This window comes from Eleutherodactylus coqui, chromosome 6 (assembly GCF_035609145.1).
Source record: "Eleutherodactylus coqui strain aEleCoq1 chromosome 6, aEleCoq1.hap1, whole genome shotgun sequence".
NCBI lineage: Eukaryota > Metazoa > Chordata > Amphibia > Anura > Eleutherodactylidae > Eleutherodactylus > Eleutherodactylus coqui.
This window is the reverse complement of record NC_089842.1, coordinates 127180614-127197262: the sequence shown is the minus strand read 5'-3', so window position 1 is coordinate 127197262 and position 16649 is coordinate 127180614. Positions and strand designations below refer to the sequence as shown.

The 16649-nt window shown below is 44.6% G+C and overlaps 1 protein-coding gene across 1 annotated transcript in view; it reads left to right on the top strand.

Moving 5' to 3' along the window:
• LOC136632588 (cholesterol 24-hydroxylase-like) overlaps positions 1-9700 on the top strand; it is a 28546-nt gene extending 18846 nt beyond the window's left edge. The window contains exons 14-15 of the mRNA XM_066607578.1: positions 276-342; positions 9260-9700. Coding sequence (XP_066463675.1) covers positions 276-342; positions 9260-9412 — 220 coding nt within the window. The 3' untranslated portion in view covers positions 9413-9700. The remainder of the gene's footprint in view (positions 1-275; positions 343-9259) is intronic.
• The last annotated feature ends 6949 nt before the right edge of the window (positions 9701-16649 follow it).

Sequence of the window (16649 nt, the reverse complement as noted above, 5' to 3'; positions counted from 1 at the left end):
ATATGAACTACTTATCAGCAATTGGTACATAGTAACCGGTCATACACTGCAATCATGTTTCTCTTGTGAATATGCCATACATTTCTCCTGTAGATATGCCAAGTATACCCTGTTAAAGTCCATTGTTCTTATGGATATGCATAGCCCAGCAGCCTCCACCACGTAAATGTTAATCAGTTGTAATACCTCCTTGTTCCTCTGCTTCTGTTTTGACAAGAAATCCAATTGAAAGGTTTGTGTCAATAACTTTTTGCAATATTTTTGTCTCTTTTCAGGCCATACTATTGCTACTTCCCATTTGCACTGGGTCCTCGCTCCTGCCTAGGTCAGGTATTCTCCCAGGTAGGTCACCTGTAAGACATGCACATTCAGTGCTGACCTAGATCCATATACACAGTAGTGGATTTCTTACTGCATGGGTTGTCCATTATGGATCTGTCTCTAACAAGGGTGGGCTCTTGAGGCATGGACCACACCTGAGGCAGTGTGGGTAAAGGCACTAAATAAAAGGGCTAGACCTGTTGCTGCAGAATGTCATAGCTCAAATACGAGATACTTCCCATGGCCAGAAACCCAAATTTTAAAATCCCTCTTAAAGGGGAACCTGTGAGTACTTTTTAAGACTGGAAACTAAACTCAGCGTCACAAGAATTTGCAGGGTTGCCTGAGAAGAGAGGGACGGGCTTAAGGGCAAAGCTGAGATAAAGGTCCACCCACCGCGCTGCTCTTCCGATTCTTGTGTGCTGCTTAGGATCATTTTAAACCGCAAATACACAGGTATGGCTCTGGGACAATAAGTTATATAAAAGGGGGCAAGTGATTATTCTAGTGCTGGGCTTGGTTTACAAGTGCTGCCTGGTTCCCTTTAGGTCTAGGAGATTTCTAATTTTAGGTTAATAAAGCTTAAAAGAGTTAGCTGGGGCTTAAATACTGTTGACATCACTATTAGATCAGTGAGGTCCGACTCCGACCACAGTGCTCAGCGAGGGTTGCGGCCTTTCTTCAGCTTGGGATGTAGCATTCGTTGGTCACATGGCTTTTCTGCAGCTCAGGTCTTGAGTTAATTAAGACTAGACACCACCGCTAATCAATGTACGTGGCTGTGCCTGGTATGTAATGGAGAGGCCGTAGTTCTTGGCATGCACTGCAGCTTTTTTAGACAGCTGATTGGCAGGGGTACTAGCAGTCAGACGCCAACCGATCCTTAGTGTAAGTCATCAATTTAAAAGTCTTATGTTGCATTTAGATGAAACAACAGTCATCTAAACGGCTGCACAAGAGCCGACGTCACCACTGAGGTTGTCAGCGGTCGTGCAAAGTTTTTGACAGGCAGACTTCACCACTGGATCGCTGATACGGGAGTGTTTAGACAGAATTGCAAGCCCGCCATCCAGCATTGTTTTTTGTGCTGAGAAAGTCAGCGATAACGAGAAGTGAACCAATAGTAAACTATTTTGTTTGCATTTACACTGAACAATGATCGCCTCCTGGAATACAACCCCTTTAAGCTTCATTTCCTTAAAACTGGGAAACCCCTCTAATAGCTGCTACTCTGATTTCCCTGCTGCCATCTAGTGGATGCTTCAGGAAGTACTTCAGTGCAATGTCTAATTTTCAGTTTCATGTTCCAATCGCAGCAGATTGTTTTCTGAAAAGCGATCTTTTCAGTGAGGTAGCAGTGGAGTCTCTTCCCTCTGCTGGATAGCTCACTGGGTTGTTTGGAATTATTGGAATCTAATAGATGCATCTGAAAATTACATCAGAATTCTGTAAAATGACGGCCCGTCATTGAACACCAGTGGGTGTGAAATTCTCAGCAGATTTATTTTCTTAATGCATCCTTAAATGGGTTGGAGCTGCAATCTCTGCAAAGGGAGGAATGTGATTTCTGTGATAGAACTGCTTATAAATCCATGCGGTGGAAAGATAACTGCATTCCTTTCCCGTTGTCTAAAGTTGCCCATAGACACCAAATGGTTTCCTCAGCCAACAGCTATCTGTCTTGAAGGCTACACAAGCGAACGAGCGAACTCTAAAGCCCTTAAGTACATACATTACAATACTTAACGCAAATCAGAATCAGTATAGGCTATGTCTTATCGCCCATTTACACGTAACAATTATAGCTCAAAATTTGTTTAAACAACCAAAATGATAATCGTTACATGCAAACGCTGACATCGGGCACTTTTCGTTTGATCGATGATTTTAAGGTAAACTTAAAATCCATCATACAGCTACTGGAGATAAAGCAAACACATTTATCTGTCAGTAGACTGCAGGCTGTTATCTCCACGGGGAACCGGCAGATAACATTGTAAAGTGCAGGCAGCCATGACAGGAACAATGCAGCTGTGTGTACACCTGGGTGTGTGATTAATCTCAAGCTTTGCTCTGCAAACACCTCCTGGAGGCCCTTTTACATGCAAATGAAGATGATAAAGTGTTAATGGCCATTAACATGCAAAAAGATTGCCAAATCTTTCAGTCATTTGAAAGATTATCTTTGGGTGTAAATGGGCCTTTAGACTCCAGAGCTGCACTCATTAATTCTGCTGGTGGAGTAACTGTGTACATATACAGTATTTACTCTATAAAGAAGCAACCCACCTGGTTCACACCTAAAAATGGATTAAAAACATATACTTTTTGTTAATCAAGTATAAAATACATAAGTAAGTAGAAAATATTAAGGCAATTCAAAATATAAATGCTCTCAATAATACAGGGTGATTCCAAAGGAATTGTGCAAAGGTAAAGCTGATTTCTTCATACATGAAGTGATTTACAACTGCCAGAATTACATAAAAAGATAGAAGAACTCTTCCAGTTTTTTATTCACCTGCACAATATGGGCACCAGTGGTGACCCTAAATGACCTGAAACAAAGCATCTCTGCTGTATAGCAATCAATAGCAGAGGATATGCCGAGACGCGACTGTGCAGAGCAGGACTACCAACTTCCCATCAACGGTGTCCACATTGTACATCTCTTTTTGCATGGCGTCCCTCAAAGCAGTGATTGCTTCCATGGATCATCAATAGACATCAAGGTCACCTATGTCCACATTTCGATTTGCCAGTCCCACCAGCGATCTATTCAAACCATTTCCAATTTGTCCCCTTGCCATTTAGCTTAGTGACAGCTCCTCAAATGTTCATATAGGTCCTGTCGCCTTTAATGGTGATTCTTCATTCTTGGTGGAACGTGGCGATCTCATATCTGGATGACATACTGATTAAGGCACCCTCCCATATGTGCAACTCGGAAAGCCTCAAGATGGCGTTGTACATTCTCATTCACTTTGGGTGGATCATCAATTGTCTAAAATCTAACCTGGCCCCATCACATAAGATCACTCTTCTTACTTGCTCTTCAAAATGGTTCAGGCGAAAGTACAGCTTCTGATGGACAAACTCGTACTTCTCCAGCAATGGGTCCACTTTCTGCAGGTCACGCACATTCCCCTCTCTATCCTACAAGGCATGCAGGTGCTGGGACTCATGGTTGCCGTGTTCAAGGTGGTCTCATCTGCATAGTTCCACACTTGCCCACTACAGCGAGCCATCCTATCTAGTTGGAAGAAGTCTCACGAATCCTTGGATTGGCCTTTGATCCTCCCTTACGAAGTCCGTCAGTCCCTCCTTTGGTGGCTAACATCATTCAAACTCTCCCAAGGGAGGTCCTTTCTCCCACTCTTTGATAGAAGGTGATAACCACAGACTCCAGTCTCCCAGGCTATGGAGGCAAAGGAAAATAAAATCCAGTGTTCAAAGTGCGGGTTAGGGCTCAGTCAGACGGGCGTTTATTGCCGCGATTTGCGCATGCGCATGCGTCCGGCGATTTTATAAAACCATTGCTTTGCAATGGTATCGGACACATGAGCGCTTTTTATGCGCTCGTCCGATAAATTATAGAACAAAAAATCGCAGATCGCACCTATCTGCGATCTGCGATTCCTGTTCTCTTTTGTATATGCGCTCAATGGGGCCGGCGGCAGCAGCGCCGACCCCATTGAGAACATATAGAAGACAAATCATTCTTCTCTGCCACAGCTGTAACAGCTGTGGCAGAGAAGAACGATGTTTGCCCATTGAATTCAATGGAGCGGCAATACAGCCGCTACATTGAAAGCAATGGGCTGCCGGCGTGCGCGGGGTGAATTGTCGGGAAGGGGTTAAATATATAAACCCTTCCCTGCAATTCATCCTAAAATGTGTTAAAATAAAAAAAAATTGTATACTCACCTTTCCGCTGCAGCCGGAGTCCAGCCGCGGCCGCTGTCAGTTCTCCTGAACTGCTTCTTGGCACTATTCAGCCGGCGGGGATTTAAAATCCCCGCCTGCTGAATGATCTGCCTCTGATTGGTCACAGCCTGACCAATCAGAGGCCAGTTTCACTCACACACCCATTCATGAATTCATGAATGGGTGAGTGACTGCTGCCTCTCAGCGCTGAGCCAATCAGGGGCAGGTCTGACTCACATCCATTCATGAATTCATGAATGGGTGTGAGTGAGGCATGCCTCTGATTGGCTCAGCGCTGAGCCAATCAGGGGGCAGGTCTGACTCACACCCCCTTCACACCCACTGCAGGACGGCCGCTCGGAGCTCCGGCTGCAGGCAGGTGAGCATACAATTTTTTTTTATTTTTACACATTTTAGGATGAATTGCAGGTAAGGGCTTATATATTTAAGCCCTTACCGACAATTCATCCCGGGCTCGCCCGCAGCGCATTGCTTTCAATGGAGACGGCTGTATTGCCGTCTCCATTGAATGCAATGCGCTGGACAGCTCCGGCCCGTTTCTAATGAAACGCGGCTAGGAGCAGATTTTCGGGCGATTTGCGGGCGACTTGCGCGCACTGGTCACGCGATTTGCGGATGCGCATCCGTCATGCGATCCGCAAATCGCGCGAAAAAACGCCCGTCTGACTAGGGCCTTAAGCAGCAGTGTGTGGATCACCCATGCACATTTATCTGAACTAAAATCTAATGAGATGTATTGGATATTCCATCTCAATTCTCTAACACCAAATAGTCTTAACGAGGTCCAGGACAAGATTTAATGACCATTTTAATTCAATACATCTCCAATACACCTCCTATTTTCAAGTCCCCCTTCCTTTTTTGTATTGTTTGTACTTAACATTTTATATAATTTATCCACTTCTTAGTTCATACATTTTAACCGTCCTCCTCAATTCCTCCTGCTCTGTCCATATTTTAGATGGGTCCTTTTTATTATTTTATTTCCCCTCACCTCCTAGCACTCTTCTCTAACATTGGCATATATATCACATTTTTTTTTACTTTGGCATTTTCCATTTTCTTTAAGATTTTTAATTCCTCATTATTTTTATTCTGAGTAGAAATTATTTATTTCATTGTATTACGTTGTTAAACTTATACGTATTTAATAGAGATGAGCGAACGTACTCGTAATGAGTACTTACGCACCCGAGTACCGCCATTTTCGAGTACTTCAGTACTCGCGCGTAAAGATTCGGGGGGCGCCGGGGGGCGGGGAGAGGCGCGGTGGTGCGGGGGTAGCAGTGGGGAACAGGAGGGAGCCCTCTCCCTCTCCCCCCCACACCCCACTGCTACCCCCCGTGCTGCCACGGCGCCCCCCGAATCTTTACGCGCGAGTACTGCTGTACTCGAAAATGGCGGTGCTCGGGTGCGTATGTACTCGTAACGAGTACGTTCGCTCATCTCTAGTATTTAACTCATTAATAAGTCTAGTAAACTCCTTTATATTAAGTTGTTTCCACCCATGTTGTGACAGCGTTACAACTTCCTGTCATGTGCATTATAAATGGTTCCTCTACTGGTCTTTGGAGCTCACGCCTGGTGACCACATCTTTCAGCATTACGCTAAAATGCTCGCCACATGACGGGCACGGCGTACAGCGGTGATCCATTTCCGGTGTGTGGACTGCACGCTCTCGTTTGGCTCCAATTCATTCAAACGCAGGCTTGTTGTTAGCACCATTAAAATTTCTGATCCTGTGTGTCTGTGCACATAACGTTGCATGCGTAATTAAACTCGCCGCGTCCCCTCGCAGCCAACAAGATGAGGTATCACATTGTATAAATTGTACTGTCTGCTGCATCTTTATCTGAATTGGGCTTCATAAAGGAGAGTCTCCGAAACGTGTCGCACTATTTTATGTACTTATTTATCAATAAAATAATTTTACATCGGTTGATCATTGGCTGACCGGCCTTGGTTGGTGTACCTGGGGTGTGCTCTGCTGCTTAACCTGCACTTTGAGTGCTGGATTTTATTTTTCTTTGCATCCTCTGCTTCTATGACCAAGGTATCCATAGCCCTTGGGTTGTTCCTATTGCACTCTCCTTCCGGGATGTCTAAGTGACATCAGTGTTTTATACGTGCCTTTCTGGACCATAAGTTTCACAGCCTGCCAGTTTGCTTGGCTGCCCACAACAGGTGAATCCATCCAGTTATGTTGGTTTCTGTTTACTTGATGCACTAATTTCCTGGAACGCTGCTTCATTTTTAATTGCCAGTCTCCTATGCTGGGGTGGGGGATCCTCAGCAAACTGCCAGTGCAGGACTGTGGACCAGTTCAGAATCATCTCACTATATAAGTGTCCTGGAACTCGGAGCCATCTGCCTGTCTCTGACTTATTGGTCTCACACTTTGGACGGTCACCCAGTCCGCGTTCAAACAGACAACATGATGGTACTTGCGTACATAAACCATCAGGGCAGCTTAAGAAGTGTGACGTTGATGAGGGAGGCTGCCAAAATTTTGCACGTTCCAGCCATCTCAGCCATTCACATTCTGGGTGTGAAAAATGATTGGATGGTGGATTTTCTCAGCAGGGAGCAAGTAGACCACGGAGTGTGGGCGCAACACCAGGACGTTTTCACAAACATATGCGCCAAAAGGAACAAGCCAAAAGAGGAACTTGCGGTATCATGGACTCATTATCCCCCAAGCCATAGCTGTGGACACCCTCAAGAAGGCTAAAATGGAGGGAATCCCAGTGATCCTTATAACACTGGACTGGCCATATCGACCTTGGTACAGCGACCTTGTATCTCTACTGGTGGACACACCCTGGCATCTACCACTCAAACAGGATCTGCTGCGGCAGGGCCCAGCACTTCAACCATATTTACTATGCTACATTTGATGATGTAGCTCTTGAGTCTGCAGTCCTGAGAGCACAGGGGTTCGTGGACCTCAGACTATGCTCAAGGCCTGGAAACCCTCTTCCTCTTGCATCTATTATAGGATGTGGAAGTCCTTCTTCAGTTGGTGTGGGCAACATCATCTCCGACCCATACATATTTCCATTTCACATATTCTTTCCTTCCTCTAAAAAGGTGTCCATGTGGGGTTGAGCCTCAGCTCCTTAAAGGGTCATGTTTCTGTGCCCTCGGTCCTCTTCAAATGCCCTGTGGCTTCCAAAGTTGTGGTGCGTACCTTTATTCAGGGAGTGGCATATTATGCATCTCCTTATGTCATCGCCATGAAACCTAAACTTGCTCCTAGATGCATTGAAAGCATCTCCCTTTGAGCCCATGCAGGAGATCTCCCTCCATGTGCTGTCTTGGAAGGTCACCTTCCTGGTAATTATTACTTCAAATTGCTGCATCTGTGAACCCGCCGAGTTACCCTTTCTGGTGCTGCATCAGTTTAAGGTGGTGCTTTGCCCTGTTCCATCCCTTCTCCCCAAGGTGGTTTCACCTTTTCCCCTTAAAGTGGACATCTTTCTGCCCTCCTTCTGCATGGTGCCCGCACACCCTATGGAACGTTGCCTTCACAAGCTCAATGTCATACGCGCACTGCAGATTTATCGCTCTCGCACAGAATCCCACCACCGTTCTGATTCACTGTTCCTCGTCACAGATGGCCCTCGTCATAGTCTGGTGGCCTTCAAGACCACAATCACCCACTGGATCAGGTCAGCAATCACACAGGCTTACTGCGCCAAGGGCAGGACTCTGCCCCTTTGGGTCACGGCCCGCTCCGCTCAAGCGGTGGGTGCATCTTCAGATTTGCAAGGTTGAGACCTGGACTTTGTTTTTATATGCTCACAAAATTTTACAGGGTGCATGCTTTTGTATCTTCTGACCCTGTTCTGACCGGCCTTAAACAGAGGTTGTGTGGATGCATCCCAGTGTCCACAACAGTGTACTTCTTATGAGAGTATGGAGCATGTATCCGCTATGTCAGTGAATCATACTAGAAATCAAATAGGAACAAACACAATCTGCATGTGCGCAGAGGAAATAAGGAATGTATGAATGAACACTGTCTATATACATACACAATAAAACACATACAAAGAACTCAAAAAATCAATTGTGTAGTTTATCACGGCACAAAAGCAGTTTTAAAGCAGTCGGCAATACAAAATAAGTGTGGTGGGTGCAGTCCTACTTGACTGTTCAGGGACGCCAGAGGCCCCACTCCAATGTCTGTTTAAAGCACTCACATGTTCATCATTAGTGCAAGTATTTGAATAGTGGGAATGTGTCTTGTGATTATTCTCCCCCCTGATGAAGCTGCATTAAGAGGCAGCAATATATATTGTGTTCTTCACTTCATTCTTGTGAGTTTTTTTACACTCTTCCTACTTCCTTCATCATTTATCATCTTCGTTTGGTTTCATATTTTTGGGTTCAACTTTTTCTTGTTGTCACATGATTAAAATATTTACCTTATTTATTGTACTTTACGTATTTTGCACTTTCACACTTGTACTCTATTTTGTATATTGATGTATTCTGGTATGGGGAGGTGTTTTTCCACCATGATCTTTGTTATTTGACCCCCGTATGCTCTGATTAGCAGGTGATTGCAGATTTAAGTCTTCGGTATCTTTGACTGCTTTCGATTTATGTTTTTCAAGTGCTTATATTTTGTCTTTACTTTTTCCCCTTACTTATCTATGTTATATTCCATTAATAAAACTTGTACTTTTTTAATGCATTTTTGGGTATGAGCAGTTCTTAGTGAGTTGCTTCTTTATAGAGTCTGTTTGTATGTTGACACAGTTTTGTAGCACACCGTTCCCTTCATTTATAAGAGGTGCCTATCACCGTATAGAACTATATACTGAGTATATACATGACATTAATTATCCTGTACTGATCCAGAGTTCCTTCATTAAACTCCAAAGATGTCAGCAAGCTTGTGTACAGACGCACTCCTTGGGAGACACTGAATGTATAATGTGCACATGATGACCAGTTCTACTCTCTCCTCTATCCCTACAGCTGGAAGCCAAGGTCGTGTTGGGTAAACTACTGCAGAGGTTTGAGTTTGAGCTGGTTCCCGGTCAGTCTTATGAGATAATGGACACTGGGACCCTAAGGCCCCGGGACGGTGTTGTTTGCACTCTGAGACCCCGAGAAACTGCTTCTCAGTAACGATGTCAAATGAGGATGAACAGCAGTCTCCTGTCAGCAGTAAACATTTCCAGTAAGGCTATGAAGTCAATAAATCTTGTTCTAGTGAAATGAAAAATGTAATTGATATTCCTTCATTGATCTGTTCCGTCGAGGATTCATCTAATCATCACTTTTTTCAAGCTCTATTTTGGCTTTGCTGTGGGGCGGCCTTCCCCAGTGTGTATACCCATGTTTAGAACACTTTGGAACGTGGTAAAAGGCTTCTCAGTCCTCTGCGAATAAAGATTACTTATCCTATAATGAAAAGTTCTGTAACCTTCTAAATGACTTTGGGGCAGAATTACTAATCCAGTCTAATAGACAGTGTAAACTAACACAGGCACTCTAAAACTGCACCAAAGTTACCACAATGGCTTACGCTGGATGGTAGACCTCGTACATCTTGCCAGACATGTTAGGCACTTTTATCTAACTTTACAGCACCTACTGGTTGGCTTACTTTGCACCAGTATTTGCACGTTATTGCCTATGTATTGCAATGCATGCACACCATTTTTTTCCCTGCAAATTGAGCGAGAATTCTGCAGCATTTAGCTTAGTCTGTTTCCCCTTTTGGTTTATTCCCCACCATTTTTCAAGATTTCAGCTTGCTGTCAGTGAAAAGGAACATTCTTGAAAGATAAAAACTTTTTCTGTCTGGGGTGCAATGTATCAATGCAGGCAGCAACTTAGGCTGGCTGCACACAGGCGGATTTGTATTGCGGAATCCGGAGCGGAAAGTCCGCCATCGGATTCCACATCAAATGCTATGGCAAAAGACATTTTCCTGCACACGAACGGAAAGCAATTGTGATTTTTCCGCTCGCATAGGAAAAGACGCAGTATGTTCCATTTCTGTCCAGATTCGGCACGTATGGCTCCGATTGAAGTCAATGACATTGCAGAAAAGAAAAAGAAAAAATGTACTGCGCATATCTGACGGCTCACCATGCGGACCATCCGCAGTACAGTTGTAAAAAAAAGAAAGCAGGTATGCATGGATGCTGGCTGTGCGCAGGGTCGGACTCCACTGCGGGCTCCTGCGTGCGGAATGCAACCTGGTCGTGTGCAGATGGCCTTAGCCTGAAGGCCAGGAGTGAAGAAATAGTTTTGCTCCTGTGTTTACAGTAGTACTTTTTACACTGATATATTACTGCAAACTTTAATCTGTGTGAGCTGTACTGACTGTGCCCATTGCCTACTTACAGTTAAGGGGTTCCTGTATTGTGTGTAGGAATCTACGCATAGGAGGTAACACTGACTTACTCACTCCTGACAACTGAAACATAGGCTACACTGTGTATCCTTCTCCTATGTCCAGAATCCCTCATGACATCAGAGGGATGAGTGATGATGTCACTCAGGGAACGTCTAACAGGAGGAAGTGATCCTTGGCTATAATAACCTACAAAAACATACAAAAAAGGTACAGGAAAACAAGAATAAAATGCAAATATAAACCTATAGCGGGTCTTTGTGTATTGATAAGGACACAGACAGTCAGGATAGGTTCCTCTTAGTTTTCTGTTTTCCCCCACTGTACACACATAAGACTTTTTTCCATCATCTGCACTGCTGCTCTCCCATCACAAGGTGTCGCTGCTCCATCAGGTCATGATTTCTTCTGTACACGTTTCCTAATCATCAGTCCTACTCCTAATGTGACAAGTCAGAAAGGAGAAGCCTTTCCACAGTCACTTCCAGCATCACAACCATGATGTATTAAAGGGGTTGTCCGGGTTGTGTTCCCCCCCCCCAAAACCATGTTCCCTTATGCAATAATATATTAATCATATACTCTCTTCTCCCAGCACCCCCCCCCCCCCCCCCATTGTGCCCAACTCCACTGCTCTGGGTCTCCCCTGTGATGTCATGTTTACAGGCTGCAGCAGCCTGTCACATTCATTGAGCTCTGTCAAGAGCCCAGGATGTCCGTTATACAAATGCTGGTAAATTTATGCCCATTTGTTATGTTGCTGAATTGGGGATAGGTTTAAAAAAAAAATTCAGACAACCCCTTTAAAGGCTTTTCTAATGTTACACGTGACGATCCCTGCAATGTGAAAGCTGAAAATAAACAATACTTCCATATATTCGAGAAGCTGCTGCAAATATGCCAAATATTAGAGTGAGTTACAGGGCAGGATGAAGACCTGTACCCTCTCCCCACTCACCCCATCAGTTCAGACAATCCTGTTACCAAAATCAGCAGCAGCACTAATCTCTGTCCTATCCTAGACACTAGGCAGCTCTCACCTGAGCTGATACATTGTCAGCAAGCAGAGATCTTGAACATGGTGAAGATTTGAAACAAAGACAGAAAGTCTAGTAGAAAGTTGCAGAACTTTTTAATATGCAATGTGTCAAACTTTAAAGGGTTTCCGAGTTCTGGCCAGTGGAAAGAGATTCTTTTTTTTCATCCCTGCGTTCCAAAAATTAAAACTATCTTATTTTTCTATCAACATAGCCACGTGAGAGCTTGTTTTGTGTGGGATGAGTTGTATTTTTCAGTGTTACCATTTCTTGTACCATACTACGGTGTTTCCCCAAAAATAAGCCTTACCCCGATTTTCGGGGGTAGGGGCTTGAAATATAAGCCCTCTCCTGAAAATAAGCCCTAGCTACACTACATGAAAAAAACCCAGCAATACTCACCTAGCCAGGGGCGTCTGAGTCCCTTGTGCTGGTCTCCGGCGCTGCGGCAGGCTGACGTGTCCTCAGCATTGACACAGCACTCTCTTTCTGGTGATAGGGCTTTAAATACCCTGCCTCCAGCAAGCGAGCGCTGTGATTGGATCGAGCACCAGCCAATCAGAGACTGTGCTCAATCATTAACAGCCATTCAGTGAATGACATCACTGAATGGCTGTGATTGGTTCATCGAATGCCAGCTCTGATTGGCTGAGTCAGCAGCGCTTGTGATTCAATCAGAGCACTCGCTTGCTGGAAGCAGGGTATTCAAAGCGCTGTCACCAGAAAGAGAGTGCTGTGTCAATGCTGAGTACACGGCAGCCTGCCACAGCGCTAGAGACCAGCATGACGGACCCAGATTCATGGGGCAGGTGAGTATAAAACCCCCATCTCCTACCCCACCCTGAAAATAAGACACTGTGCTTCTTTTGGGGCAAAAATTTATATAAGACACGGTCTTATGTTCGGGGAACCATGGTATGTTTTAAAAGCTTTTAAAGATTTCTAAGTGGGGTGAAATGGGAAAAAAGCAATTGTGCCAATTTTGTTTTGGGGGTGGAGGCATTTTTAAAGTGTGCTGTAAAGTGACATGTTATCATTATTCTGTGGGTCAGTATGAATACAGCTATACCACATTTATATACATTTTCATGTTTTGCTACTTTAAAAAAAAATAAACACTTTTCGCACCAATTTTGTCTGACCTCTCTATTGAGACCGCCTTCACATGTTGCAAAATGCACAAATGTGACCTGTGCCCCTAAGGGCTTGTTCACACGGCCATACACGCATTTCGGTCACATAATACGCAGCATATTTCTGTGGACCAAAATGCGTATTCTCTGCATATTTCATTCCTTCTGCATGTTTTTTACATGCATAAATATATAGTGTATTTGGCTAAATGCACAACGGCAGAAATTCCGTGGTAAGATTTCACGCGGAATTTCCGCCGCTGCACGCTGCCATAGGATTGCATTGGTTTATGCAATCCTATACAGACAGCGGCACATCCGCAGAGCAGGGCGAAGACGCCGGACAGGTAAGCCACGGGTCACTGCAGGGGCACGGGTCGCATCCTGCTGTGAGAATCTTGCAGTTGGAATCCAACCTGGCCGTCCACATTCACCCTTTATGCACAGAAGAAAAAACACAGAAGGGTCATTTTTTAGATTAGCAAACAGTGAATATGCGGGTTTACTGCTTATTCACCACTTGTTGATAGTCAAAATGTTTTTATTACAGCTTTGTGCAGTACAAGCAAAATGATTGACTTAAATTACAAGATTGCATCACTATTGTGAGTTCAATATCAGGACAAGCATACGGATGTCTGATAGTAATGAAATCTTTCATGGAATAAGACACAATAAAATAAAGTAATATGTTCTCAAATGTCAATGCAAGTTATTGTATCCACAGCCAGCGTAGTTCTAATAGCTCTTCCGAATTGATTGTGAATGAACTGTTTGTTAACTAACCTTGAGAACATTTATAAACTATTTCACCTGCAAAGAGCAGTCCCTAGGGGATAAACCCATGAGGAGGTTGGGATTGGGTGAGGGGAAGAATGGAGAAAGAAGGTGGGGGGAGAAGGGGCGAAAGGCCAGATAGGAGTCAAGCGCAAGGCTTTTGCCCACTCATTCTATGATGAGGATCATCCAAGTTTCTTTCCCATGATCTTTGGAATCCACCTCCCAGTCTTGGTTCCCCCCACCCCCCACTACCAAGATACTGTAGACCATGGGGATCTTGCCCCTTGAACGATGAGGGCTAACACACAACTCCTCAAATGAATTGTGAATGGTGTGCTCAGATCTGATATTGGCCCCAGTACTTTGATGAAATGACCTATCTGCAGGTATTGGTACCACGCACCCCTCATAGGTCCCTCCTCACCCAGAATCGCATTCAGTGATAAAAGTCCCCCCTCTCTAACCAGATCACGAACTCTGGGTGGTTGAGGCCCTAATCATTCCAGCAGTGGTAATCCAATGTCTTCCTGGGGAAAATCTGGGTTCACTATCAAAGAGGTCCATGAGGCCGGTATAGTCACCAAGTCACCCGGTGTGTGAAGCCATCCCAGATCTTCAGAAGCGAGTTCAAGATGGGAGAAACTTTGATACCCCTACGCCCCAGTCCCTCCCTAAGTCAAAAAAGCCCCTTACCTCGACTCGGGATAGAATTTTGCTCTAGTTCTACCCACAGTTTAGATGGCCCACCATGAACCATATCCAAAACAACTTTACAGATCGTGGACCTATAAAAGAAAAATAGATCAGGTAGACTCGCCCTTCCTTTAGCCTTCCGCTGGGTCAGCAGTCTATTGTTGAGACACGCCCTAAATCACCCCCTATAAAAAAGTGTCACCGCCTTTCTCAGTTTAAGGAAATAGTTTCTTGGGATCTGTATGGGCAGTGTTTGAAAAAGATAAAGAAGTTTAGGAAGGGGGTTCCTTTTGACAGTATTAATTTTACCAAACCACAAGAGGGTCAATGGTCACCACTACTCGAAGCCTTTTACAATGGAGGGGTATATGGGCTGATAGTTCAGGTCGAAGCATTTCCCTAGATCAGGGGACAAGTTAACCATTAAGTATCTAATGTGGTCGTCTCATCAATTTAAGGGAAACAGTGGTTTGAGTTGCAGAATTTCCGATGTTGGGAGCGTGATGCTCAGGACTTCTGATTTACACAGATTAATTTTAAAATTACTAACCTGACTATACCTATCAAATTCTTGTAGTATAATTGGCAGAGCCTGTCTGGGGTTAGTGATATAAACCAGGAGGTCATCAGCAAACTAGGCCACTGATCATTTTGAGTTGCTCTATATCCCTGAATGTCTTTGTTTGCCCTTATGGCGTTGGCTAATGATTCCATAACCAGGATGTACAAGGTCAGTGAAAGTGGACATCCCTGCCTCATACCATTTCTTATGTTGATCAGTCTGGAGAGCTTCCCATTTACCCGAACCTGAGCTGTGGGGTTATTGTATAGGGCCATTATCCAATTTATTATTCTGCTGCCTAGTCCTATTTTCTTCAATGTTGCCTCGAGAAATGCCTAGCTAACTTGGTCGAACGCCTTTTCGGTGTCGACCGAGAGGAGGCAAAGAGGGCTATTTGCCTCCCGTGCCCTTCCTATCAATGAAAGTGTCCTGATGGTATTGTCCCCGGCCTCTTGGCCCAGGACAAAACCTACCTGGTCTCTATGGATGAGCCTAGGGACAGGAGAATTGGGCGGTAATTTCCACATGACATAGGGTCTCTACCTGGCTTTGGCAAAACTGTGATGATAGCTTGTACTGCCTGGTGTGGGATTTGTAAAGCCTGGGGACAAAGCCATTGGGCCCAGGGCTCTTTCCTATTTTCAGGTTCCTGATTTCCTCCAATATCTCTTGATCCGAAAAATCCTGTTCTAGTAGCTCAGCACTTTCCGAAGGGATAGGCATCGCAGCATGACTATCCAAGTATTGGTCAATGCCTGTTAAAGTATCCCCTGCGGGTTTGTCCGAGACACTGTCAATATTGTATAGCTTGCTATAATATTTTCTAAAACACTCAAGAATATCGTTTGTTGCAAGAACCTTCCCCTTATTGGTCGAATTCAGTGCAAAAATATAAGACTGACTTGCCCTTGCGTTCAATGCCCTCGTTAATCAATAGCCACATTTATTCCCATATTCATTGAACCCTCCCTTTATTCTACCCCTCAAGTGGGACCGACCCAAGATCAACAAAATCTGTTGGCATAGAGTCGATATCTCCGTGTTTAAGGACCTGGGGGTCTTCGCCTTGTTTCCTTGTTCTGCTTTGTCTAACTGGCCTATCAGATCTGTCAACTTGCCCGACCTATCCTGCTTAAGTCTCAAACCATGGGAAGTAAATATGCCCTTCAAAACACACTTCAGGGCCTCCCACTGTATGGTCGGGGATGTCACATCTGTTTTATGGAACTCAATAAAGGTTTCTATGGACTGTCTAATCGCCTTGAGGCAGCAGGCGTCCCCTAAAAGATTGTCATTTAGTCTCCATGAATTCAACCCCCCCCCTACTGTGTGTTGCCCCAAGAGGGCCCCATACACCAGAGCATGTAGAGCACTGTGACTCATTCTCGGTTTTCGTCCTGTTCGAAGGACTGCGGGAGAAAATGGCCTTGTTGCTACTACTGCTGACATATATACTTAGTGCACAGATTAAAAAATTGTTGTTCAGCTGGATTGGCCAAAAAACTGAAGTTTTCAGAACCAAGATGTCTGATAAGTGTTTCAAGCCAGGTAGAATGTCCCAGGCACAGTTTAAGGAAACTGCCACCGACCCAGCCCGTGTTACGCTGGTCAAACCCTGGGCATAAGATGTTAATGATCATGGCTTCCCTGATGGCCAAGAAAGCCACAGTAACCTTCAGAATGGCACCTGCTGCAGGTCAGACCAAGCCAGCCTCCACTATGTCAACAAATAGGTGACTGGCTGCTGAAGGGGGTCCCCGTTGGATAAGTTGTCACTCCAACTTCCACCCACGCC